The following is a 24,324-nucleotide window of genomic DNA, read 5'->3' on the forward strand; positions in this document are numbered from 1 at the left end:
GGTAGGGGGGGGGGGCGGCACCAGCACCAGGGTTTGCTCACTGAGCAGTGGAAGACCTTCAAAAGATGCTCTTGGGGTGTGGGGTGGGGAGTCCCGGGGGGGTTCTTGGGGATGCTGGGACTGGGGAGGAGCTCCACCGACGTGGGGGCTGCACCGGGGTTTGCTCACCGAGTGGTGGAGGACCCCCAAAGGATGCTCTTGGGGTGTGGGGTGGGGAGCCCCGGGGGGGTTCATGGGGATGCTGGGACTGGGGGGGGAGCTGCACAGATGGGGGCAGCACCGGGGTTTGCTCACTGAGTGGTGCAGGACCCCAAGGATGCTCTTTGGGGTGTGGGGTGGGGAGCCCCAGGTGATGCTTGAGGATGGTGGGACCGAGGGGCAGCTCCGCTGGGGGGGGGGCTGCACCGGGGTTTGCTCACCGAGCGGTGGAGGACCCCCAAAGGATGCTCTTGGGGTGTCGGGTCAGGAGCCGTGTGCGCTCAGGGATGCTGGGCCCGGGGTCGGCAGCGGGATGGCTATGGGGTGCTGAGGGGCAGCCCCCCCCCAAGCCCTGGAGGTGCTGGTGGGGGATGCTGCCTCCAGGCCAGGGCTTGGGTTAGCCCCTCTCTGGGGGCTGTTTGAGCCCCCGCCGCCTTCCTCCCCCGGGGAAGGCGCAGGGCTCGGTGCGCTGCGGGGCATCGCCCGGGCGAGAGCCGTGGGAAACGCGCGGCCTCCCAGCAGACGAGCCCGTAGCCTCCCCCCCGTAGCCACCCCGGGGGGTCCCTGGGGATGTGGGGCCGAGGGGGAGCCAGGCTGAGCCCCGACGCAGCTCGCCGCACCTCGAGGTGAAACGATGCTCAGCCCGAGCCGCCTATTGCCAAAAAATCAGCCCCGAATCACCCCCCGGCGGTGCTGCCCCCGCTCTGGCCGGCGCTGGTCAAGAGCCACCCATAAGGAAACGATTACGCTTCGGCGCTCCGGCAGCCGGCTGGAATTTCTCGCCATAAACTCCATCCCTCGGCATGGAAAGAGGCCGCTCGGAGGCAGCGAGCCCGGCAGGAGCGATGGGCAGCGCCTTGGGACCGGCAGCGGCGCCGGCCCACGCCGCCCACGTCCCCAGCAAGAGGTTGGGGACAGAGAAAGGGGGACACCCCTCCCCGGCACCCCGAGCGGTCGACGGGGTTGGGGAAGACCACCGCTCGGCCGTCCTAAAGGGTTGGCTGTTAAAATTAACCCGCCGTGACCGGGTTTGGAAAACCCTTTCCCGGGAATGACAGGAATGTCTTTATCCCGGCCAAAGCAGCGCCGGTGCGGGGCTGTTCGGGGAACCCGCTGCCAGATCCCGGCTCCGCTGTAAACAGCCCAAGAGCCGTAAAAAAAGCCAGAAATACCTCCAACCTCCCTTTCCCCGGCATCAGTCGAGGGTCGGAAACGCAGCAGGGATGCAGTGACGGACCCCCCAAAACCGAGGGATGGGGCGAAGGCAGCTCGGGGCCAGGAAAATGCCCGTCACCGCGCTGCGGTTTCGTGACCGTGGCCTGGAAGAATTTCGGCGGCGGCGGGGTCGGGTTGTTTTTTGTTTTTTTTTTTTTTTTTCTGCTGGGCAGGCGGAGAAGCCCTGCTGGCCGGCGAGCCAACGTGGCACGATGCTCCGTGCCACCCCCTCGCCCTTACGGGGTTTTCGGCTCCCCTTGGGGACGGATCCACGAAGATGGGGGGGGCAGGGGGGGAGCCCAGCTACCAGGAACGGGCTGCTCTGCATCGCTCGTTTATTTTATCGTGGGGAGCTTAACGTAGGAACAAAGTAAGCCGAGTCCGGGGTTGGGTGCGATGGGGGTCTCCGCCATCCCTCTCCCCCCATGTCCCCGTGCCCGGCTGGGAGTTAAGGCTCATCCGTGCCCAAGAGCTGGAGGGGCTCGGGGAGGGTGCGTGGATGCGGGAAGGGGGCTGAGTGCCACGCACGGGAGTGGGAAACCCCCGGGGACATGCCGTCGGCACGGCCACGGAGCCGGAGGGCGGTGAGAGGCAGCCGGCCACCCCCGCGTCCTTGTTTTCCTCCAGGGCGGGAGGCCAGGGGTTGCTCCCATCTTCCCTTCCCCTCCGGTCTCGGTCTCGCTGGCAGGAGGTTGGGCGCTCAGCTGACAGTCACGGGGAAGGCATTAAGCAAAGCGAAGGGGAGTTTCCTCGCCCCTATTGCGAGAGAAGACGAAGCGCTTTCCCCCGCTCCTCTCCTACCACCCTTCCCCGCGTCCCCGCGTCGCCGGCGGGAGAAGCCGGGCACGGCCCCGCCAGCCACAGGCGCCAACGGGGCGGAAAACCGGCCCCGCGCCGAGCGCTCGTCCCTCTCCCTCTTCCATTAAACCCACCACCATCCTCCGGCGGCCAGCAACCGGTGTCCCCCGTCCCCTTGGTCCGCCTTCCCCTGGTCCCTGCCCCAGCGACCCCCGCGCGGCTGCGGCGGAGGGATGCTCAGAGGACCACTCGCCGGTCCAGCTGCTCTGCCCGGCCGGCTCGTTGGTGCCGCGCTTCCAGGTGCTTGTTTTGGACTTTCTCGAAGTGCTGCAGCAGCTCCGCGTAGTCGATGTTGGAGGCTGACGCCCTCTTGAAGGCGGCGCTCGGTTTGGTGCTGTCCCTGCGGGGAGCAGAGAGTGAGGAGGGCAGGAGATGCCCGTACCCGCAGGTATCCATCACGGGCGGCACCGAGGGCTCATCCTGAAGAAACTCAGCCCAGAGCATCCTAACGATGCCGGTGCCACATTGGAACAGCCCCCCAAAAGATGCGTTTCTCTCCCTTAAAGGCAGGAGATGGAGCCCAAGAAGCTCCAGGACAGACGAGGCAGCGGGGCCGTCTGTCACAGCACCCCGACCCCACGGAGGGGGGGAGGTTTAATCCCACCGACACGGATGCTCCCCTGTCCCAACCCAGCCCAAAGCAGCGAGACGTGCCTCAGTTTCCCCACCTGCTTTTACGATGAAGCCAAAAAAAGCACGGAGGAGGGCTGGTGGCAGCGGGGACAACCCCCCCAAGGGGACGAGCTGTCCCCAAGTGATGGAAGAGGGACACACACACACACACACCAACCATGGGACACCCGTTAGGGGATACAGGGGAGCTCATGGGAGGATGGCAGGCGGCTCTTTGGCCCCGGCATCCCCCACCCCCCCACCCTGGAGAAATAAGGGGGGGGGGGGGAACCAGGGGGGGGGAGGGGGCAGCTGGGGCTGTTATGAAAGCCGGCTTCGGTGTTCGAAGGAATGTAGGTCAGAGTTAATCAGATGCTCAGGCCGTCTGACAGCTCCGCTTGCTCGGAAAAAAAAATAAAATAAAAAAAAAAATAAAAAACAAAATTCCCACCCTGATGCCGGGGCTGAGATTGGAAGGGGGGGGGGGGCAGCACGGGAAATGGAGTGAAAGAAGCACGTGCAGTCCCCCCCCCCCCCCCCCCCTCCCTCCTCCCCCAAAATTAAAATCAGTGCCGGGGTTGTGGGTACGAGCTCAGCGCCGGAGGCTCCGAGGGATAAAAACCGGTCCACGGGAGATGGTGAAAGGAGCGGTGGTGGTGGTGGTGGTGGTGGTGGTGGTAGTGGTGTGTGTGGGGGGGTTAATTCCGAAACCTGCCCATCCCGGGAGCGCTTCTTTTTGTTCCCAGAGCTTTGCAAAGTGCAGATCCAGCTTTATCCCTCCCCCCCCCCGCTCAATCCCGCTCATTAGGTTGGAGAGCAAATCCCACCACCGGTATCTTAACGGAGCCGGGCGGGCAGCACCCCTGGGGAGGGAACACGAGGATTTTTCGGATGCTCCCCAGGGAGATGCCACCCTTGCACGTGGCTCACGGCTCCCCGAAAGCCACAGGGTGGGGGATGGAGAACCAACCAACCCCCCCCCACCCCCCAGGCGTGCAGGGGGTGCCGTGAAGGCCACCCGGGGGCTTTTTGGGGGGTGACACGCACGCTTTGGGAGCAACATATCCCCCCCCCCGCCCCGGGGCTGCCGGCATTTCTCTCCCCATAAACCTCCTTCCCGGCTCTGCTGGTTTCCATAGCGACCTCACAAGTGAAATTTTCCATCCTGGATGCCAAATGCCTGTGGATGAGGCACAGCCCTCCCAGGGTTACCAAATATAGACACAACCCCCCCCCACCACCACCAGCCCCGAGCCAACGCCGCCGGCCACTGGGCAAGGAGCAGCGGTGGCCACAAAAAGAGCCCGGGGTGGTGGTGGTGGGGGGCAGCGAAAGAAGAGCTATGGGGCTGAGCCCCAGTGGTGGAGACGCTCGGTGGTGGGGGGAATGGGGTGTCCGACCCCGGTGCCAAGGGAGGGGGGTGGTGGGTGTCCGTCAGAGCCCATCGGAGCTCCATCCCCGCGGCACTTACGCTGTCTGCATGAGCTCGGGGTTGGGCACGCACTGGAGGCGGTGGGAGAGGAGTTGGAAGGCGCTGCTCTGGGGCAGCAGCATCAGAAGGCCGTAGAGAGCCTTGATCAGGTAGGGGTTGTTCTTCACGTCCAGCAGCTGCAGGCGGAGATCTGGGAGAGGAGAGGAAGAGGATGGGGATGCGGCTGAAGCACGCATTTCGCTTCCAGGCCCCCCCTACCCCCCCGCCCCCCCTGTAGCGGATTCTTCCCAACCCCTCTGATGGTCCTGGGGAGGCACCCACATGGCACCACCGGCCTCTCCCCTTCCATTAACTCGTCCATCTTCGTGGCCCATGCAGGCCAAGAAGCCCCTCTCCTCCCCACAGCCCCCCTCCAGTTGCCAGCTGGGGAGGGGGACGGCAGCTCCCCAGTCTCCCATCCCTGCCGCCGCTCAGCCCCGACCGAGCCCGTCCACGCTGCCTGCCGGAGGACACGCGTGCAACATGAGATTGCTCCTCAGCTTCTGCAGAATTAGCAGAAATGTACCCTCCTCGTGCTGCCGAGGAGGGCTGGGTGACACCCTCCCAGGGACTTCCTGGAGTGGAAGGGACCCTCTCCGCTCAGCCCTCGTGGTTACGTGTGTTGGGCTTCGGTGTTGCTCAGCAAGAAGGGAAACCACCCTCCTGCTCCATCCCTCCTGGTGCTCAAGGCTGGCAGGGTCTTCCGGAGCCCTACGGACAACCCAACCGAGGTCCCTGCTCCAGCATCTCACCTCCCGGTTGCCACTACCACCTCGGGTGTCTCCCTGCGAAGGGACCTGCGCCCAGGGGTGCTGCTCTACGGGGGAGATGGCTGTACCCCACCCCCGAGGCTTGGAGATGAAGGTGAGCGGGGTGAAGAACCTTCAAAGAATAGTTTGGGGCTGTGGAAAAGCACCGCGGACACATGGGTGCCACGCGGGGTGGGACGGTCATCCTCGGGATGAGGCACAGGGCACCGCGGGAGGGAGCGTGACCGAGGGCCACCCCACATCTCCACCACCCTCTTCCTCCCGAATATTCTCCAGCCCCGGACCTATACAAGTTTCCCCTACAAGTCCTTTCCAGGACATTTCCCAACGCCCTCACTGCCCAGCTCTACCTCCGGGGGGACGGATGGCTGAAGGCCATCCCGAGAACCCTCCCCCTTGCAGCCACCAACATCCCAGCTCCCATCGCCGCATCCCTGAGCCCCACTGGGGCTGGGAGGGGGTGGGGGGGGGGGGCAGAACTGGAGAAAGAAAAAACTCTGGGGTTTTTGGGGGGGCTTAATTCTCCATTTCCAGAACAAACCACCTTTTTTTTTTTTTTTTTTTTTTTTTTTCTTGCTAAGGCCCCCAGCAGCACCCACGATGCCACCCCGCGTCTCCAAGGGTGGCACACGTGGCTCTCCCCCCACCCGACCCCCTACTCGTGCCCCCCCCCTCCTGGAGATGCTCAGCCCGGTCCAGGCTCCCCCCATCCTTCCCCCATCCCTTTGTTCGGTGCCAGCGCCGCTCGCTCCCTTAACCTATATCTAGGGGGGGGGTGGGGGGGTAAGCTGCTCACCACCCCCCCCCTCCCCAGTTCTCCCAGTCCCCGCCGGGCAGCTTCCAGCGCTGGGCAAACCTCCCGGCAAGAAGTCTCATAACTTCTGCTCTATTTATTCGTGCGGCGGCTGCCGCCTGCGATGGAGGAGCGGGGAGGAGGAGGAGGCGGGGGGGGGGGGGACACGGGGACGGGGACACGCAGGGTTTCCTCCTTACATGTGAATATGGGGCACTCGATGAGCTGCACCAGCTTGTCCACCTCGGTGAGGAAATCTACGGTGACCTCCAGATCCCCGCTGGATGCGGCCGTTAAGGATGTCACCTTGGAAAAAGGTGGCCCGGTGGCGGCGGCGGCAGATGGCTCGCCCGGGTGATGCCCGGCGTGGACGGGGGCTCTGCCAACCCCTCCCTGCCTCCACGGCTCCCGCGGGAAGCCAGCGGGCAGGGAACGGGCAGGGGTTGCGTGCGGGCAGGGCTGAAAGGTCTGCAGGGTGGCCAAGGGACCACGGAAGGACACGGGAGGAGCGGGCAGGGATGGCAGGGAAGGGCAGGGATGGCAGGGATGGCAGGGAAGACGGCGCAAGGGACGACGCTTGCTTTTCCCCTCCTGGGCGCAACGGCGATGCCGAGCGCTCCCGTCCACCAGGAGAAAGGCCGGCGCGCGCCGGGAAGAGAATCCGAGCGCGTTATTAAGCTTCTTCATATGGAAAACTACTCGGGGATTGCCGAGCGCGTGAAAATCCTCGTCCTGCTCCGGGCAGGCGGTGAACTCACCGGCAACCGCACCGCGCCGGGCGCTGCCCACCCCTCATTTGTTCAGCCTTCATCTTCCTGGGAGGAAGAGGATGCTGAGGAGCAGGGGAAGGTCAGGGCTCAGCCAGCGCACGCTTTCCTCTTTTTCCGCCACAAAACATACGGATGACACAAGGGGAAGGGAGCTGGCGCGTGCCCAGCACGGGCTTGCCCGGTCCTCGCGTGGCGGGGACACCGCCCCGGCGATGATGGGCTGCAGGCAGGAGGCTGGGCTGGCCCATGGGGTGACCTTGGTGGCCACAGAGGGACCAAGGGGACGGCCAAGGCCACCGGCCCCGCAGAAAAACCCCCAAAGGATACAATTTCTGGATGAGGTCGTAGGCGTGCTTGTAGTTCTGGGTAAGGAAGCAGAGGGACACGGTTGTCACCGGGTTGTGACACCAGGACCGGTACAGGCAGCAGAAGAGGTTACGGCTTTCCTGGGAAAAGAGAGAGACATTGGGGTCAGGTCACCAGCGGCAGCAAGGAGGTGGCACTGAGCATCCCGGGTCCCCCACACCAACCCGCCGGGCTGGCAAGTGCCACCCAGACACGAAGGGACGTTTCTGGACCCACCAAGTCCACATGGCACCGGCATGAGGCCACCAGACTCGGGAGATGGAGGCCAGTTGGGTTTTAGGGTGGCAGCGTGACGGGGTGGCCCTCGGGGCCGCAGGACAAGGGGCTGGAGGCTGGTGGCTGTCCCACCCAAGGAGACACCACTGGGTGTCCTTCAGCATGAGGAGGAGGAGGAGGAGAAGTCTTCCTCCCTCTCCCTGCCTTGCTTGGATGTCACTGGTGCTGGTGGCAGCTGCTCGGCAAACCCCACGAGCGCGTTCCCGGCAGGGACAGCTGAGGGACTGGGGTGGCTCTGCCCCTGCTGTCACCTGTCCCCTGGCCTGTGTCGGGGTGGAGGGAGGGAGCCGGCAGCTGCTCGAGGGCTCGGGGAGCCCGTTCCCATCCCGGGGCGGGGGGGGGAAGAGCGAGAGTTGGGCAGGTCCTCCAAGACACCCTCAACTCCTGAGGAGTGGAGAAACGAAGGAGCTGCCTCAGCCACCCGAGCTCCAACCCTTGGACCTTCCAGATGGGGACTGAGCAGCAAGACATGTCCTCAGGTGGCTCCCACGTCCCCGCCACCCCTATTTCGTCCCCCTCCGCAGCTGAGCTGCCCATACCGGGGTCTTCAGGTCCTTCAGTTGGTTCCTCAGCTGGAAGAGCTCGGAGGACGTCAGCAGGATGGTGTTCAGGGTGTGGACCATGGTAGAGGCGAACTTGAGGTCCTCTTCCCGAAGCAGTATGTCTGCCATGGAGTGGAAGATGTTTTCCGCGTTCAGAAGCAGACAAAGCTGCCTGAGTGTCACAGGGGAGAGAAACCTGGCGGTTAATTGAGCGCGGCCGAGACCCCGACCCGAGCCCACGCATCACCTCCTTCCTGCAGAGAGGAACAGGGACGAGAGCTACGGGTGCACCAGAGGCTGGGCGAGCATGGTGGCACCAAAAGGGACGTGTTGTGGGGCAATACCAGGCTCTGCATTTGGAGGCTGCAGCTATTCACACCAGGGCAAGGCCAAAAAAACCGGCCGGGCTGAGACGCGTCTGCTCCGGGACCTCACCAGCACCCACCACCGCGGCTTGTTGCCACCTCAAGTTCTCCCAGTGACCTCCCCGAGAGGTTTCGTCAGCGTTTTGCAGCCCGACAACTGCAGCATGGTTACAGATAGCACGTGATGGCCCAGTCAGACCAGTATCCCCCCCGGCACCAGGGAACTGGTGGGGAGCGAGCGTGGCCACCGGGACAAACCTCTCCCATCCGGCACTGTGTGACCTGACGGTCCCGGGGCTGTTTTTCCCTCTACAACCCCCCTTCTTCCACTTCTTCAACCTGCCCCGTTGCTCTTTGAGCTCCTCCACGCTCCGGCTCCCACGAGATCCGGTGCCGAGGGGTTCCAGAGCTCCAGCCGATGAAGCTGGAAGATGCCTCTGCTCTGCCGGACACCCCACCGGCAGCGCTCTCCCCAAACCACGGCGTAGCCGGCGCCACAGCCCGTGCCGATCTGCCCGGCCAGGCTCGGCAGGTGGCGGCAGGAATGTCCTGCTTAGCAAACTTTGGGGCATTCTCAAGGTTTTCAACGTTTTAGCCCAGAAACCAAAAAAAAACCAGATTTTTTTCTTTTTTTTTTTTTTTGGGTGATTTGTTTTGTTTTTTTTTTTTTTTGTCTTCCGCGTTTGTTTGGATTTGGGGATTTCCTGTTTTTCTCCAGGCTCCTGCCTTCTTGGGCGGTTTGTCTGAGGACACCTGAAAGGCTGCCCAGCGCCCGCTCAGCTCGCCAGTGCCCGCACTGGGGAGACCTGGGGGAAGCCCACCCAGCTCCCAGCATCTCCTTAAACCGGGATGCTCCCAGTGTCCCTGCATCCCCTCCCCACCCCCCCAGGCTGCCTGGGAACCACGGCGCCGGGGACGATGCTGGCACCCCCCCCAGAGCTCCTCCGCTTTCCCCCGCCTCCTACCGAGCCCCCGTTCCTCACCAGATCATCTCAGCTGGCAACCGAATCTCCCCTTGGAGGCATCTCAGAAAGGTTTAGGAGGCAAAACGAGGAGCGCCCGCTTCACCGGCTGCTCGGTTTGGCTGGGAGGTGGGAGGTCCACCTGAATTCCCCCTCCCCGAGGTCGCATTTTAACCTCCCGGGGTGAGGAAGAGGAAGGAGGCGAGTCTCCATCCCCCGTCCCCATGGGGAAGGACTAGGAGAAGACCATATGGCTATAGGAAGACACCAAAGACCCTACCCTAAAGCCTGAAAAGGGATGCAGGAGGCGGATGGCGAATGAAGAAATGGATTTTCCCTCCCACCACGTGGAGGAAGATAAATCCCCGTCTTCTTCCCGGTTCTGCCAAGCGACCCGTCCCCTCCTCGCCCAACCCCGGCTCCTCTCCATCGCCAGCTCCCGCATCCCGCCTGGCCGCCGGCGGACAATGAGATGCTCTGTGCGGGCTTTTACGTAACCCAACCCGGCGATCGCCTTGGACCCCGTTAAAATGGAACGGGGCCGTGATAAATAAGCTCATTTATCCCAATTATTCTTACGTAACCGGCCGCATTCACGGGGATGAAAACGCTTCCCCCGTTTCTCGCCGCTTGGACGCGGGCTGGCGGGAGGAGGGAAGAGCCATGGGAAAGCGGAGCGTCGAGGGAGGGAAAAAGGGAAGGCGGAGGCTTTTAAGTCCAGGCTGGCGGAGCCAAAAGCGAATCAATAGCTCGGCATTGCAGGCGGGATCCGGTCATCGCCAGCTGCGGGAAAACAAACCCAGCCCGGCAGAGAGCTGGCTCCGTCCTACCCTTTCCCAGTAAAAAGGGGGATAACTGGATGCCCCGTCCTCGCCGAGCTTCCTCCGGGAACTCGGAGAGTGAAGCGGGATGATTTATCGTGCACCGAAAAGGGGACGTTTCCACCGGGATAGTTTTACCCCCCCGGGTGCGCCGGTACAGCCCGGCACCGGCTCTTCTGCTCGGAGCCGGTGGTTTACACCTTCCGGGCAGAAAGGCTACAAAAAAAGCTCAGCCAAACCCAAACCGGTGCCGGCGAGCGTCGAGGGCAATTCGGCGACCTCCGAATCGGCCACCCAAGGCAAGGATGCCATCGGGTCCCCCCGCTCCGTCGCTCCACCGAATCGGCCACCCAGGGCAAGGATGCCATCGGGTCCCCCCGCTCCGCCGCTCCACCGTGGAGAAAAAATAAAATAAAAATTAAAATAAAATAAAAAAATAAAAAAATAAAAGAGGGCTCTTCGCTTTCCATAAATAGGAGCTCTGACATTCGGCTGGCGACCGCCGCGCTCCCAGTGAGCTGAACGCCAGCCGCTTTCTAATTTCGGGCCTGATTTTGATTAACGGGGAAGGGTTGGGTTTGCTTCCCCCCCCCCAAACTCTTTTCGGCGGCGCTGGGAAACTGGAAACCGTCGCGGGGTGTTAAAGGAGCTCCGAAGCGGTGCCACCCCGGGGGATGCTGCGCCATCACGGTGCCCACCCCTGCGGGAACCACTAGCGCAGTGAGTTTGCCAGTGCTCAGCAGCTTGTCCCGCTGCATCCCCAGCCCCCAAACTAACCCCTCCGGAGCCCAAAAACGGGGACAACTGGCCGGCCACGCAGCTGCTGGCCTCCGTGACAGCAGCCGGCAGCTGAGCCCGGCATCCAAGCGGGATGGGAAGGGTGGTCCGTCCCCCCCCCACCCCCCCCAACCTCGGAGCCGATCCCCCGGGAAGCTTCGATGGCACGAGGGGAACGCGGGGCTGGTTGGGAGGAGGCAGGGGCCGGGGCCGGATTGGGGACAGGTGGCTTCGAACGAAGCAGGCGGCAGGGCGAGATGCCGGAGGGGCGGCTGCGGAAGGGGGACGGGGGCAGAGGGAGCCATACCCCAGATATGTACACCCAAATATACACACCCATAAATATATACGTACCCCAGATATATACACCTCATAAATACATATATACATCCCCCCCCCCCCCCACCTCCGCCCAGCCGTAAGACTTAAAATCCCGGCGTGGATGGTGGGGGACACCCCCCCCCCCCCGTCTTGGCCATTGCTTCGGATGGGGCTGAGCCGCAGTGGGGCTCCCAAAGGACCCACGGGGGTCACCTCCACCCCCTGCCGTGGGGCCAGGACCCTGTCCTCCTAAGGGACCCCTCTGCAAGATGATGGGAAGGAGCCACGGTGGCCACCACCAGCCTCCACATCGCCGTGCCACCCTGGCCTCCCCCCCCCGCATCCCCATTAAGCACCAGAGCCCCCCCCACCACCACCAGCACCGTCCCCGCTCCAGCGGCCACCGAATCGCCGGGGCAGCGACACGTCAACCGCAACGCGTTCCCGTCACGCCAACGATCGATCGGTGGGGGCGGGATGGGGTGGCCTCGTCTGGGGCGGATGGACGGGGAGGGGAGGGGGGGCCACAAGCCGAAACCCCGCGGGGCAGGGAGCCCAGGGGACGTCAGAGCCGTGGGGCGGCTTCAGAGCCACATCTCCAATTAAGGGCAAGTCCCGGCGGCCCTGCCGGCCCTCTTGCTTCGCCAGCAGGGTGCCCCCGGAAACCCGGCTAACCTAAACATCATCATTTCAGGGAGCTGTCGGAATTCCCCTCCCGCCTTTAACCGCTCCAGCCCCGTCCCACGCAGGAACGGGGGCGGCGGAGGGTCGAACGGCGGTTCGAAGCGGGTGAAAAGTCCGGTTTTCCCATTAAAATTCAAAACCCAGGCGATGGAATCCAAGCCCGCTGCAGGTGGAGACACCGTCTCCTCCGCCGGGATCCGCAGGGAACCCTTTGGGGGTGCGGGAGCGCTGCCGGCCCCCCCCCCCCGCCTCCCACCTCCCGGCCACGCTGAGCGCCGTCCCGCTGCGTTCAATTAAGCAGGTGCTTCTTCATTAAGCACCAGAGATTCGCTTTACGAGCTCTGGGCAGAGACGGGGCCCCAGCAGGGAGAGGATCGCTCCTCGTCCCACTTCCAGCAACCGGGATGGAGCCGGGGAAGGAGCCGGCGGAGGTTTGGGGAGGGGCTGGGGGGGGGGGGAGGGGGAAGAAGCGATGCTCCGAGGGGCTCTGCCGTGGCTTTTCGGTGCGCGGTGCCGGATGCTACGAGGAGGGCAGAGCCCCTCCGGCCTTCCTCCCCACCCTCCCTCTTCCTCCGCTCCCTTCCCTTCTCCTCCCCAAAGTTTTCCGCCACCCTTCCTCCCCGCTCCGGGGCTCCCCGGGAGATGTCCCGGCTCGACCCGTTCGCCCGGGCAACCCGCAGCCTACGGCGATGCCCGTTCTCATCCCCGTCCCCATCCCCTTGATATCCTCCTGCTGGGAAAAGCGGCATCCCCAGCCCAGCCCGGCAGCTGGGATCCTTTAGGAATTTGCAGAGGAAGCAGCCTGACAGGATAAAATTCGGAGGGAGGGGAGAGCGGGGAAGGCAGGAGGATGCCGTTCTCCCGTCCTTCCCCACCGCAGCGGCGAAGAAAATCCCAGTCCTCCATTTTTTTCTCCTCGCCTTTGCCGAATCCAGGCTCCGGAGCCGCTCCGCCGGGCAAGGGAAACCATGGCAACCCCGGCAGCTCCCGCTTTCAAAATCCATAGCGTTTCACCTAAGGGATTGGGAAGGGTTTGGGAAGTTTAGGAGAAATGGGGACTCTGCGTGCCCCCCTCCCTCTCCCCCAGCCCCCCATTGCCATCTCAAAGCACGCCTCGGCCGGCACGTTTCCCTAACGAGCGCGGGTCCTCGTCAAGAGACAGAGAGGACCCCGACTCCTGGGAATGGGCTTGCAGGCACTGAGATGGAGCGGGATACGTGGTGGAGCATCAGCATCTGCTGGACGCGGGAAGCCGTAAAGCACAACCCGGCCAAGGAGAGCCCAGGACAGCACGGACACCTCCTTGGGAAGACCAACTCCGGAGCCGGGAGAACCGTCACGGCTCACCCCAGGTGAACGAAGAGCCCGCTCCAGCCAAGAAGACAACGTGAGCAAAAGCGGGACTCGCGTCTCCTCCGTCATGTGGCTGTTGGAGCCTTCTTGATGTCCTGACATTCAGGACCTGCTCTTTTGAGACGTCAGGTCAGGCAGGAACGGGAGCGTGGGATCAAAGGGAGCCCAACAGCGGGAAGGGCGAGGGCGTTCGGGGGAGACCTAGTTTAACGTGCAAAAAAGCCTGAACTTTCTTTTCAGCCTCACCAGCCCCGGTTCCTCGTGATGGTTATCAAGTTCCCCTGGGAAACTTGGTGAAAGCTGCGGACCAGAGATGTGCGGATCCTGGAAGGAGATGTGCGGATCCAGGGAGGAGATGTGTGGATCCTGGAAAGGAGATGTGGAGATCCTGGAAGGAGATGTGTGGATCTGGGGAGGAGATGTGTGGATTTAGGGAGGAAATGTGTGGATCCTGGGAGATGTGTGGATCCGGGGAGGAGATGTGTGGATCCAGGGAGGAGACATGTGGATTCAGGGAGGAGATGTCCGGATCTGGGGAGGAGATGTCTGGATCTGGGTAGAAGATGCGTAGATCCTGGAAAGGAGATATGCAGATCCTGGAAGGAAATGTGTGGATCCGGGGAGGAGATGTGTGGCTCTGGTGAGAAGATGCGTGGGTCTGGGGAGGAGATGTGTGGATCCAGGGAGGAGATATGTGGATCCTGGAAGGAGATATGTGGATCCTGGAAGGAGACATGTGGATTCAGGGAGGAGATGTGCAGATCTGGAGAGATGTGTGGACCTGGGGAGGAGATGTGTGGATCCTGGAAAGGAGATGTGCAGATCCTGGAAGGAGATGTGTGGATCTGGGGAGGAGATGTGTGGATCTGGGGAGGAGATGTGTGGATCCTCGAAGGAGATGTGTGGATCTGGGGAGAAGATGTGTGTATCTGGGGATGAGATGTGTGGATCCAGGGAGGAGACGTGTGGATCCAGGGAGGAGACGTGTGGATCCAGGGAGGAGATGTGTGGATCCAGGGAGGAGATGTGTGGATCCAGGGAGGAGATGTGTGGATCCAGGAAGAAGATGTGTGGATTTAGGGAGGAGATGTGTGAATCCGGAGAGGAGATGTGTGGATCCTGGAAGAAGTGTGGATCCGGGGAGAAGTGTGGATCTGGGGAGGAGACGTGCGGATTTAGGGAGGAGATGTGCAGATCCAGGGAGGAGATGTGTGGATCCAGGAAGAAGATGTGTGGATTTAGGGAGGAGATGTGTGAATCCGGAGAGGAGATGTGTGGATCCTGGAAGAAGTGTGGATCCGGGGAGAAGTGTGGATCTGGGGAGGAGACGTGCGGATTTAGGGAGGAGATGTGCAGATCCAGGGAGGAGATGTGTGGATTCAGGGAGGAGATGTGCGGATCCGGGGAGGAGACGTGTGGATCTCGGGAAGCCAGAGAGGAGCCCCGCGATGCCTTCGCTTGAAAAGGGAAAGGTGCAGAGTGTTTCACTGCAAACAAGGAAACCCTCCCACGGAGCGTCTGCTCGGCAGAAGCCCTCAGCGTGACAACTGCCGAAGGCGCCGTGGTGCCAGCTGGGCGCTGCGCCGGGGCCGTCTCAGCCGTAGGGCACTCCCCGGGGATCCCCTGGGACCCCCAGAGCGGCCGAGGGGGATCCCCGAGAGGAGCATGGTGCTGCTGGTAAGGGTTCATCTCCGCTCCCCTCCGCAAACCAGAGCCCCTTTCCATCGGTGGGACGTCGACCTCAAGCCAGGGGAACGCCAGCAGCTCCCCGGAGCCAGTGCCACCAAGCTCTGGGAGACGGCAGTCGGGGCAAAAAGCCACCTCGGGGCCACCGTGGGCCACCCACGCACACGGGGACTTTCCGAGAGGTTCTTCTCACCGTACGGCAAATTTAGGACCGCCAAGTTGAAACCCTCTCTACACAAGTCTGGTGAGCTCACAGAACCCAAACCTCTTGCGTACTTATGGGGAAAAGATGAAGAATCCCGGAGTGGGATTGCACAATCCCCATTTCCCGGGGAGAGCAGCCCAAATCCAGCCGCTCTGGACGCTCTCTGGACTCGGAGCCACTTGCTGCCCTGGGGATGGCTTGGCGATGCCGCGCTGGGCGCAAGACGATGTGCCGGCGGTTGGAGAACTGCCACGGACACGGGTAGAGTCATGCTCAAACCTTCTGCCCTCCAGTTGGTGAAACAGCATCTCGGACCTCAGCCCTCGGCTTCTGCTCCTTGTGATGATCCCCCAGGACACGGGGACGGGCGGGAGGTCCCTGTCCCGGCTGGCAGGATGGCTTCCCCACTGCCCACCCGCCTACCAAAGCTGCGAGTCACCTCCTTGGGCGCGTCCAACTTGACTCGTGATGAACTCAGCCTTCTTCCCACCCGGGATGTTTCCCGCCTGGAAACCACCGTCCTTCAAAGAGGTCATCTTCAATTTATAAAACAGATATCCAACACCTCCAGGCACTTAGGTGACCAGTGAAATACCCACAGCTCCAGACTGAACTGGAGGGGGAAACAGGACCGTACCAAGGAGAAGGAAGAGTTTTTTCTTCAGAAGAAGTTTCTTCAAACTTTCTTCAAACTTCAAACTGACGGAAGAAGTTTCTTCAAACTTCTTCAGTTTCTTCCTCCAATCGTCTTCAGCGCAGAAGATGATCAACTGCTAATATCCTCTGGGATGGGCCGCAAGCTAAAAGATAACTAAATTTGGGAGCTTGATGGTCCACTCGGCCCAAGGCATTGCGCAACTCTTACGTGTAACACAGATGAATGTGACAGCTCCTCCAAGGGGAAGCCCACATCCAGCACCAGCCTCCAGCTGCCCAACTTAGTGGGTCCCAGGAGTTTCCTTGAGGAAACCTTATGGCGACCCACGGACAAAGCCATCCTGCCTGCAAGCAGGAGGTCACCGAGGACCTGCAAAGCTTACAAGATGGAGGAACATCTGAGCATCTACAGGAGGCTCACCTGGAAAACGGGCAGCTCTCCTCCTCCGTACCCTCCGGGAAAGCAAAATAATAACCCTCCCAAGACATTTCTTCTCCATCTTTTCAACCCGTTGATGACTCGACGGCAAAACGGACGGGAGACGCAAGTCTCGCCCTGAGCTCTTGGTTGGGGCTTCAAGGCCCGGGCAGGAGGCGCAGGGCAGCAGCGGTGCAGCTGGAACCCACCAGCCCACCTCCCCAGGCCAAGGGAACGACTCACGTCCAACCGAACCCTCCAGAGCTGAAATCCCACCGGGGCAGCGACGTTTTGAAGGGGAGGAAGGGTAGGGGGCTGGCTGGGGGTGAGTGGGGGGGGGGGAGACGCGTAAAGCGGCAGCAGCTCCTTCCTTTGAGACGTACGCTCCCCTTTCGGGCTGACAGCTGCGGCCTAATTTTCAAGAAAACTGACAAGCGCCTTATTTCTCCCCCTATAATTTCTCTTCGCTGCAAATAAAATAGGTTAAAGGAGCGGGCGTGGAGCTGGGACAACGGGGACCGGGAGAGGCTGAGCCTCTTCCCCTTCCCACCCCGTCGCTTCGCTTTAAGACGAAGAAATAAAACCGCTTTCGCTCCGAAAAAAAGCGTGGCCGAGGAGCGGGTTGATGTCCTAGAGGTGGATGAGCCTTTACATCCCCCCCCGCCCCCAGTAGGGACGAGTCGTATTTCTCCCCCATAGAGAAAGCAAATTTGGGGGAAGACGGTGCCGTTGGGCATCCCCAGAGCAGTTCGGGGGTGGAGTACGGTGGGAATACAGCGTGTGTTTGAGGGTGAAGCTTTCCAGAAGGGAATAAAGGGATGGGAATGGGGTGGCAGCATCCCATGGGTGACAGCAGGCGGGGGGACCCATCGGCTCGGGGCTTGACCGGCTCCAAGCCACGTGCAGCAGCGCTAACGCTGCGTTTATGCTGCGTTTTGGATGCCCCACGTGTTATTTCGGCTTTAAGCCGGGCTTGCCTCCGCGCCTGCCGCCTCTCCGCTGCCTTTTGGCATCCCTGGAGGGATCCCAAGGGGATGATGCAGCCGGAGCAGCCTCGCTGCCCCTGAGCCTCCCAAGACCCAGAGATGCGCGAGAGGAGAGCGGCTGGATGCTCCCTGCAGCGCCAGCACCCCAAAAGCACCCAACGCTAGAAGGGGACCCGCTCCAGGCGCGGCTGAGCACTGAGAGCAGCTCACACGCCGATGGGAAGAAGCACCAAAGGGAAGGAGCTCCCAAGCAGGGTGGCTTTAACACAGCTCCACGTTTTCAGCAGGGAGAGGAAAATGTCCCATCCCGGCACGTCCCACCCCAGGATGTCCCATCCCAGCACGTCCCACCCCAGGATGTCCTATCCAGGGACATCTCACCTCAGGATGTCCCATCCCGGCACATCCCACCCCAGGATGTCCCATCCAGGGACATCTCACCTCAGGATGTCCCATCCTGGCACGTCCCACCCCAGGATGTCCCACATCCAGGGACATCTCACCCCAGGATGTCCCATCCCAGCACATCCCACCCCAGGATGTCCCATCCAGGGACATCTCACCTCAGGATGTCCCATCCCGGCACATCCCACCCCAGGATGTCCCATCCAGGGACATCTCACCTCAGGATGTCCCATCTCGGCACATCTCACCCCAGGATGTCCCATCCAGGGACATCTCACCTCAGGATGTCCCATCCCGGCACATCTCACCCCAGGATGTCCCATCTCGGCACATCCCACCCCAGCATGTCCCATCCAGGGACAACCCACCTCAGGATGTCCCATCCAGGGACATATCACCCCAGGATGTCCCATCCCGGCACATCCCACCCCAGCATGTCCCATCCAGGGACATCTCACCCCAGGATGTCCCATCCAGGGACATATCACCCCAGGATGTCCCATCCCGGCACATCCCACCCCAGGATGTCCCATCCTTGCACGTCCCACCCCAGGATGTCCCATCCCGGCACATCCCACCCCAGGATGTCCCATCTAGGGACATATCACCCCAGGATGTCCCATCCCGGCACATCCCACCCCAGGATGTCCCATCCAGGGACATCTCACCTCAGGATGTCCCATCCCAGCACATCCCACCCCAGGATGTCCATCCAGCGACATCTCACCTCAGGATGACCCATCCCGGCACATCCCACCCCAGGATGTCCCATCCCAGGAGCGGAACGCCTGGCTGGACCCCACCGATGGGGAATCTACTGGGGTGAACGCTTCCCGGGGCAGCATCCAGCCTCGAGCGTCCACCTCAGACGGAAACCTGCGGCAAAGCGCGACTGTGGGAAGCGCCGGAGCATCCTCGTCCTCCTGCTGCCTTGTGCCTCCAAATTGGTGGGCGGCGCGCGAGGAGGGAGAGCTGGGCGCCCACCGCCGGTGGAGAGCGGATGGGCTGCGAGATGCTCGAAAGCAGCCAGGAACGGGGGGAAAAAAATAATAAAATAAAACAATAAAATAAAATAAAATAATAATAATAAAAATAAAATAAAATAAAATAAAAATAAAATAAAATAAAATCCCTTGATGAGAGCAGCAGGAGGCAAAACACTCAGCCCTGCCTTGAGGTTTTTAAGCCGGCGTGCCCTGTGCCGTGGGGATAATCCCGGGTGAGATCCCCCGAAAGAGAGACGGGGAGGGGGGGGAGGGGGGGAATGCTGTTATTCAGCCTCTCCCAGACTCCTCGTCCGGGTTTTTCCCTCCGCGGAGGGATGTCACATTTGCAGAGCGAGAGAAGGGAACACCACCAGAACCCCCCCCAGGCCCCATCCGAATTTAGCAGCTAATGGCCAAAACCGCCGCCCCCATGATGAGGGTCCTCGCCCCAAGCGGCCGGGCAAGGAAAATTTGGGAGACTCCCGGGAAGCTGCTCTGCTTTTCCGAAGCGCTCCCGCTGGGATGCCAAGGGAAAGCGCTGGGAGGGAGCATGGTGGATCCCGGAGAAGTTTTCGGCGGGTAGGACGGCGAGCTCATCCCCAAAGGCTCATCCCCCGCCTCCTCCAGCTCCCACGGCTCCGCATGGCATCTCCCATCCCTTCCCGGGGAGAGTGGGGGGGGAATCCATCCTCACCCAGCTCCTGCCCTCCCAGCGGGGATAATCCTTACGGAGAGCAACCAGGCTCCTCCATCCTGAAGGTCACGCCGCTGATGGCTCCCGGCGCCTTGCCACCCTAAATCCAACCTCTAACCTGGGGGAAATTTGTTTGTTTGTTTGTTTTTGGGTTTTGGGTTTTTTTTTTTCCCCCCTCCAGCTCCTGCTCCATGGGGCTGCGGATGGGTAGCGGAGAGCCCAGCGCCGTATCCTATAGCCCGGATGGATTCAAACCTCGTTAAGCACATGGCTCCCTTGGGCTGGTGGAGCCCCGTTGCGTGATGTAAAATAGGCAATTTAAGAGCCGGGGGGGGGGTGGTGGTGGAATTTTTGGGGAGGTACAGCGGGGTTGCCGGCTCCCACCCCGAATTCCCATCAAAACCCGAAAGGAGCCCGTGCAGGAGAAGGCAGTGGGAAAGGCGCAAAAAAGGAGAGGGTGGATGTCCGCCCCCCCCCTCCCGCCACTCCAACAGCGCTCCGGAGAGCCGCGGGTGGGTGGGAGGAGGCAGAGGCGGGGAGGGGAGATTTTGGGGGAGCGGGGTTAAAGGGGGGGGGCGCAGAGGAAACGAGGCGGAGACGAGCGAGGAGAAGCCCGCAGCGCCGGGGATGCTCGGGGGGGAGGGGGGTGGGGAGAAAGGGGAGCGCGCAGCCGGGGGGATCGCGCCCCAGTTTATATCCCGGTTTATCAAAGGGGCTGCGGGGGGGGGGGTCCTGCTGGGTTTTGGTGGTTTTTTTTTGGCCTTCTTTTTTCGCCTTCTTTTTTTCCTTCTTTTTTCTTCTTTATTTCCCTTTTTTTCCTTCCTTTTTTCCTTCCTCTTTTTTGCCGCCTTCTTCTTCTTTTCCTCCTTCTTTTTCGCCTTCTTTTCCTCTTTTTGCCTTCTTCTTTCTTCTTTTTTCCTTCTTTTTTCTTCTTCTTTTTTCCTTCCTTTTCCTTCCTTTTCCTTCTTTTTTCCTTCCTTTTCCTTCTTTTTTCCTTCTTTTTCCTTCTTTTTTCCTTCTTTTTCCTTCTTTTTTCCTTCTTTTTTCCTTCTTTTTCCTTTTTTCCTTCTTTTTCCTTCTTTTTTCTTCTTTTTTCCTTCTTTTTTCTTCTTTTTTCCTTCTTTTTTCTTCTTTTTTCCTTCTTTTTCCTTTTTTTCCTTCTTTTTTCCTTCTTTTTTCTTCTTTTTTCCTTCTTTTTTCTTCTTTTTTCTTTTCCCTTATTTTTTCTTCTTTTTCCATTCTTTTTTCTTCTTTTTCCATTCTTTTCCCTTCTTTTTCCCTTCTTTTTCCCTTCTTTCCCTTCTTTTTCCCTTTTTTCCCTTCTTTTTCCCTTTTTTCCCTTCTTTTTCCCTTTTTTCCCTTCTTTTTCCCTTTTTTCCCTTCTTTTTCCCTTTTTTCCCTTCTTTTTCCCTTTTTTCCCTTCTTTTTCCATTCTTTTTTCTTCTTTTTCCATTCTTTTTTCTTCTTTTTCCATTCTTTTTTCTTCTTTTTCCATTCTTTTTTCTTCTTTTTCCATTCTTTTTTCTTCTTTTTCCATTCTTTTTTCTTCTTTTTCCCTTCTTTTCCCTTCTTTTTCCCCTTCTTTTCCCTTCTTCCTTCCTTCTTTTCCCTTCTTCCTTCCTTCTTTTCCCTTCTTTTTTCTTCTTTTCCCTTCTTTTTTCTTCTTTTCCCTTCTTTTTTCCTTCTTTTCCTTTATTTTTTCCTTCTTTTCCCTTCTTTTTTCCTTCCTTTCCCCTCTTTTTTCCCTTCTTTTTTCCCTTCCTTTCCCTTCTTTTTTCCCTTCCTTTCCCTTCTTTTTCCTTCTTTTTCTCCTTCTTTTTCCTTCCTTTTTCCCTTCTTTCTTCCTTCCTTTTTCCTTCTTTTTCCTTCTTTTTCCTTCCTTTCTCCTTTTTTCTTCTTTCTCCTTCTTTTTTCTTCTTTCTCCTTCTTTCTCCTTCTTTTTTCCTTCTTTCTCCTTTTTTCCTTCTTTTTTCCTTCTTCTTTCTTCTTTTTTTCCCTTCTTCTTTCTTCTTCTTTTTTCCTTCTTTCTCCTTTTTTCCTTCTTTTTTCCTTCTTCTTTCTTCTTTTTTTCCCTTCTTCTTTCTTCTTCTTTTTTCCTTCTTCTTTTTTCCTTCTTCTTTTTTTCCCCCTTCTTTCTTTTTTTCCCCCTTCTTCTTTCTTCTTTTTTTTCCCTTCTTTTTTTTTCCTTCTTCATTTTTTTCTTCTTCTTTTTTCCTTCTTCTTTTCTTTCCTTCTTTTTTTTTTTTCCTTCTTTCTTATTTTTTTTTCTGGACTTAGCCAAGTACAAGCCAAATGGTTCCCGCAAAAAGAAAAAAAAAAAAGAAATACAAACGCAGGTTTTGTTCTGCAATGCAGCGGCGCGGAGGGTGGGAGGGAGGAAGAGGCGACATGTGTGTGTGTGTGTGTGTGTGTGTGTGTCCCCCGCCAGCCCCAGTTCACTCGCTGGTGGGGCAGAGGGATTTTCGGGACAAAGGTTTGGTGCTGGGAGCTGGAGGGGCCACGGTGGCATCAGCACAGCCGAAGGAAGGAGGAGCGGGAGGGGATCCCGCATGCCAGCCCTGGGAACCACCAGCTCCTCAGGAGGTACGGAGATGTTCGGCCAAACAAACTGTGTGCCCAGGGGAGCCCAGGAGCATCCCCGCCTGGGAGAAGAGGAGGATTTTGGTCAGCACCAGCTCTGGAGCACCCCTCGAGGAGGTGACGTGCCCTGGTGGCCAAGAAGGCCAATGGCATCCTGGGGGGCATCAAGAAGAACGCGGCCAGCAGGGCGAGAGAGGTCATCCTCCCCCTCTGCTCTGCCCCGGGGAGGCCACATCTGGAGCGCTGTGTCCAGTTTGGGGCTCCCCGGGTCAAGAAGGACAGGGAACTGCTGGAGAGGGTCCAGCAAAGGGCTACAGAGATGATGAGGGGAGTGGAGCATCTCTCTGCTGAGGAAAGGCTGAGGGACGGGGGGCTTTTCAGTCTGGAGAAGAGAAGGCTGAGGGGGGATCTTATCAACGCTTATCAGTCCTTCAAGGGAGGGTGCCGGGGGGTGGGAACAGTCTTTTGTCAGCGGTGCCCAGTGACAGGACAAGAGGGAACGGGCACAAACTGGAGCATAGGAAGTTCCATCTCAACCTGAGGAGGGACTTCTCTCCTGTGCGGGTGGCAGAGCACTGGCACAGCTGCCCAGAGAGGGGGGGGGAGTCTCCCCCTCTGGAGCCATTCCAAACCCGCCTGGATGTGTCCTGTGCCACTGCTGGAGGTGCCCCCGCTCTGGCAGGGGGTGGGACTGGGGGAGCTCCAGAGGTCCCTTCCCACCCCCACCAGTCTGGGATGGGCTGCGAGGTGGGACAGTGAGGCAGGAGGCACCCCAACCTCTCCCCGAGGCAGAAAAATCCCCTCCTGCCCAAAAAGAGGGGACCGGCCACCCCAACCCCACGCCAAGGGCAGCGCTGTGAAGCCCCACGCGCAGCCAACATGACGTGGGGGGGTTTGTCCCCGTCTCTTCGCCATCCAGCTCGCCACTGGCCTCATCCCAGCAGGACTTTGAGACCTCAAGATTTCCAGACGGGTGAACTTTTCCCATCTGCAGGAGCCATAAACGCCGGGCCCCGTCACGAGGCTTGGGATTTTCCAGCTCCCCAGCCCTAAATTGGCCGAATAACCTTATCCGCTCCAGCCTCCGTCTTCCAGAGGGGACGGAGAACCAGCTGCCCCTCCGGGCTGCCCCTCACCTCGTGGGGTTCAAACATCTCCCAAAAAGCTGAGGGCCAGTCCCGGTTGAACGGACAAGCCCCACCACGTGCATCATAGGTTGGGAGGGACCTTGAAGATCATCAAGTCCAACCATCAACCCAACGCTGCCAAACCCACCACCAACCCATGTCCCTCAGCACCCCTCTGGAAGATGGAGGTTGGAGCGGATAAGGTTATTCAGCCAATTTAGGGCTGGGGAGCTGGAAAAATCCCAAGCCCGTAAACCCCGGGGTGGGCTGAAACGTTGGGTGCCGCTCCGCTGCCCACCTCCTGAGAGGCCGGAGCAGTTTTTCTTCCTGCAGGGTCCCTGCCCGCAGGATGGCCGTGCCGCTCCAAGGAACCACGTGATGCTTTGGAAGCTCCTCCGCATATTTTTTCTTTTTTTTTTTTTTGCTGCCGCTCCAAGCCCTCGTCGGGAAGCCAGCAGCTGAATGGGAATATTTGCTTCTTGCTCAAGGGCTGCGTTGAGTCCAGGAGGGCCACGTGCCAGCTAGGGCAGATAGCTCCCGATTAGCGAGAAGGTCTCAGGGTCTGCTCATCCAGGCGAGAGGGAACACCCACGAGCGACGGCCGATGCTCCTGCCTCCGAAAACCCTTTGGGAGGCACTTTGGAGCGCAAGCGTGCCTCGCTGGAGAAGAGAAGGCAGCGCTTTGACTCTTGAGTTTTGAAGATGGAATAACTTTATTGGCTTCCAGCACCCCCAAAAAGTCACAAGGGACGGCGAGAGAGACCGGCCCCCAAAGGAAACCCCCTGTCCTCTGCGATACCAAAAAAAAAACCAACCAACCCTACCTCCTTGGAAGAGACCATGGGAGCCACCTCGCCGGTTCCTCAAGGGGAGAGGGGTGGAAAGTGTGAGACTCCGGGTGACTCGTACCACCGGAGCCCCCTCAGCACGTCCCTTCACAAAGAGGAGCCCTCGCCCAGACGTTCAAGAGGCATCTAAGTGGCTTTGAAGAGCCCCTTCCCGGATGCCGCCCGGTGTACGAGCTGCGCCGCGGCTGTAGGCTCTCCCTGCGTGAGGTCCCCTTGGGTGGTGGTACGGATGAGGCATCACACCACGGTTTGATCTGGTGCCGCCGCGCCGGATCCCACCGGGGAAGGTGGTAGACCGAGAAGGGCATCTCTTGGATGCACCAGCGGCGTTGGCAGATGGACCACGTGCCAGTGCTGGGTTATCCCCCAGCCCCCTGGTCCCAGGCAAGGGAGAAGAAGCGATCTGGAGTCTTCCTTGTGAATGACAGAAGCTTTTGGAGCTTTGCCTGTTATTTTAAAGGCAGTTTGGGTTTCTGTTTAGCTCCACCCTGTCTTCTCTGGCCAACCATCTCGAGATACCCAGCTTGGGACCGAGGTCATTGATGGTGAGACCACCCATCACAGCCCCCACCTCCGCC

At 59.8% G+C, this 24,324-nt stretch overlaps 1 protein-coding gene across 1 annotated transcript in view; it reads right to left on the bottom strand.

Annotated features, from left to right (window-relative positions):
- Nucleotides 1-1,731: 1,731 nt before the first annotated feature.
- The window catches only part of VAC14 (VAC14 component of PIKFYVE complex), a 60,748-nt gene continuing 38,155 nt past the window's right edge, over nt 1,732-24,324 (bottom strand). The window contains exons 13-18 of the mRNA XM_082501074.1: nt 7,869-8,043; nt 7,015-7,133; nt 6,118-6,197; nt 4,355-4,505; nt 2,346-2,611; nt 1,732-2,169 (exon numbers count right to left, since the gene is read on the bottom strand). Coding sequence (XP_082357200.1) covers nt 2,449-2,611; nt 4,355-4,505; nt 6,118-6,197; nt 7,015-7,133; nt 7,869-8,043 — 688 coding nt within the window. The 3' untranslated portion in view covers nt 1,732-2,169; nt 2,346-2,448. The remainder of the gene's footprint in view (nt 2,170-2,345; nt 2,612-4,354; nt 4,506-6,117; nt 6,198-7,014; nt 7,134-7,868; nt 8,044-24,324) is intronic.

Source organism: Vanellus vanellus (assembly GCF_965231255.1).
Source record: "Vanellus vanellus genome assembly, contig: HAP1_SCAFFOLD_943, whole genome shotgun sequence".
NCBI lineage: Eukaryota > Metazoa > Chordata > Aves > Charadriiformes > Charadriidae > Vanellus > Vanellus vanellus.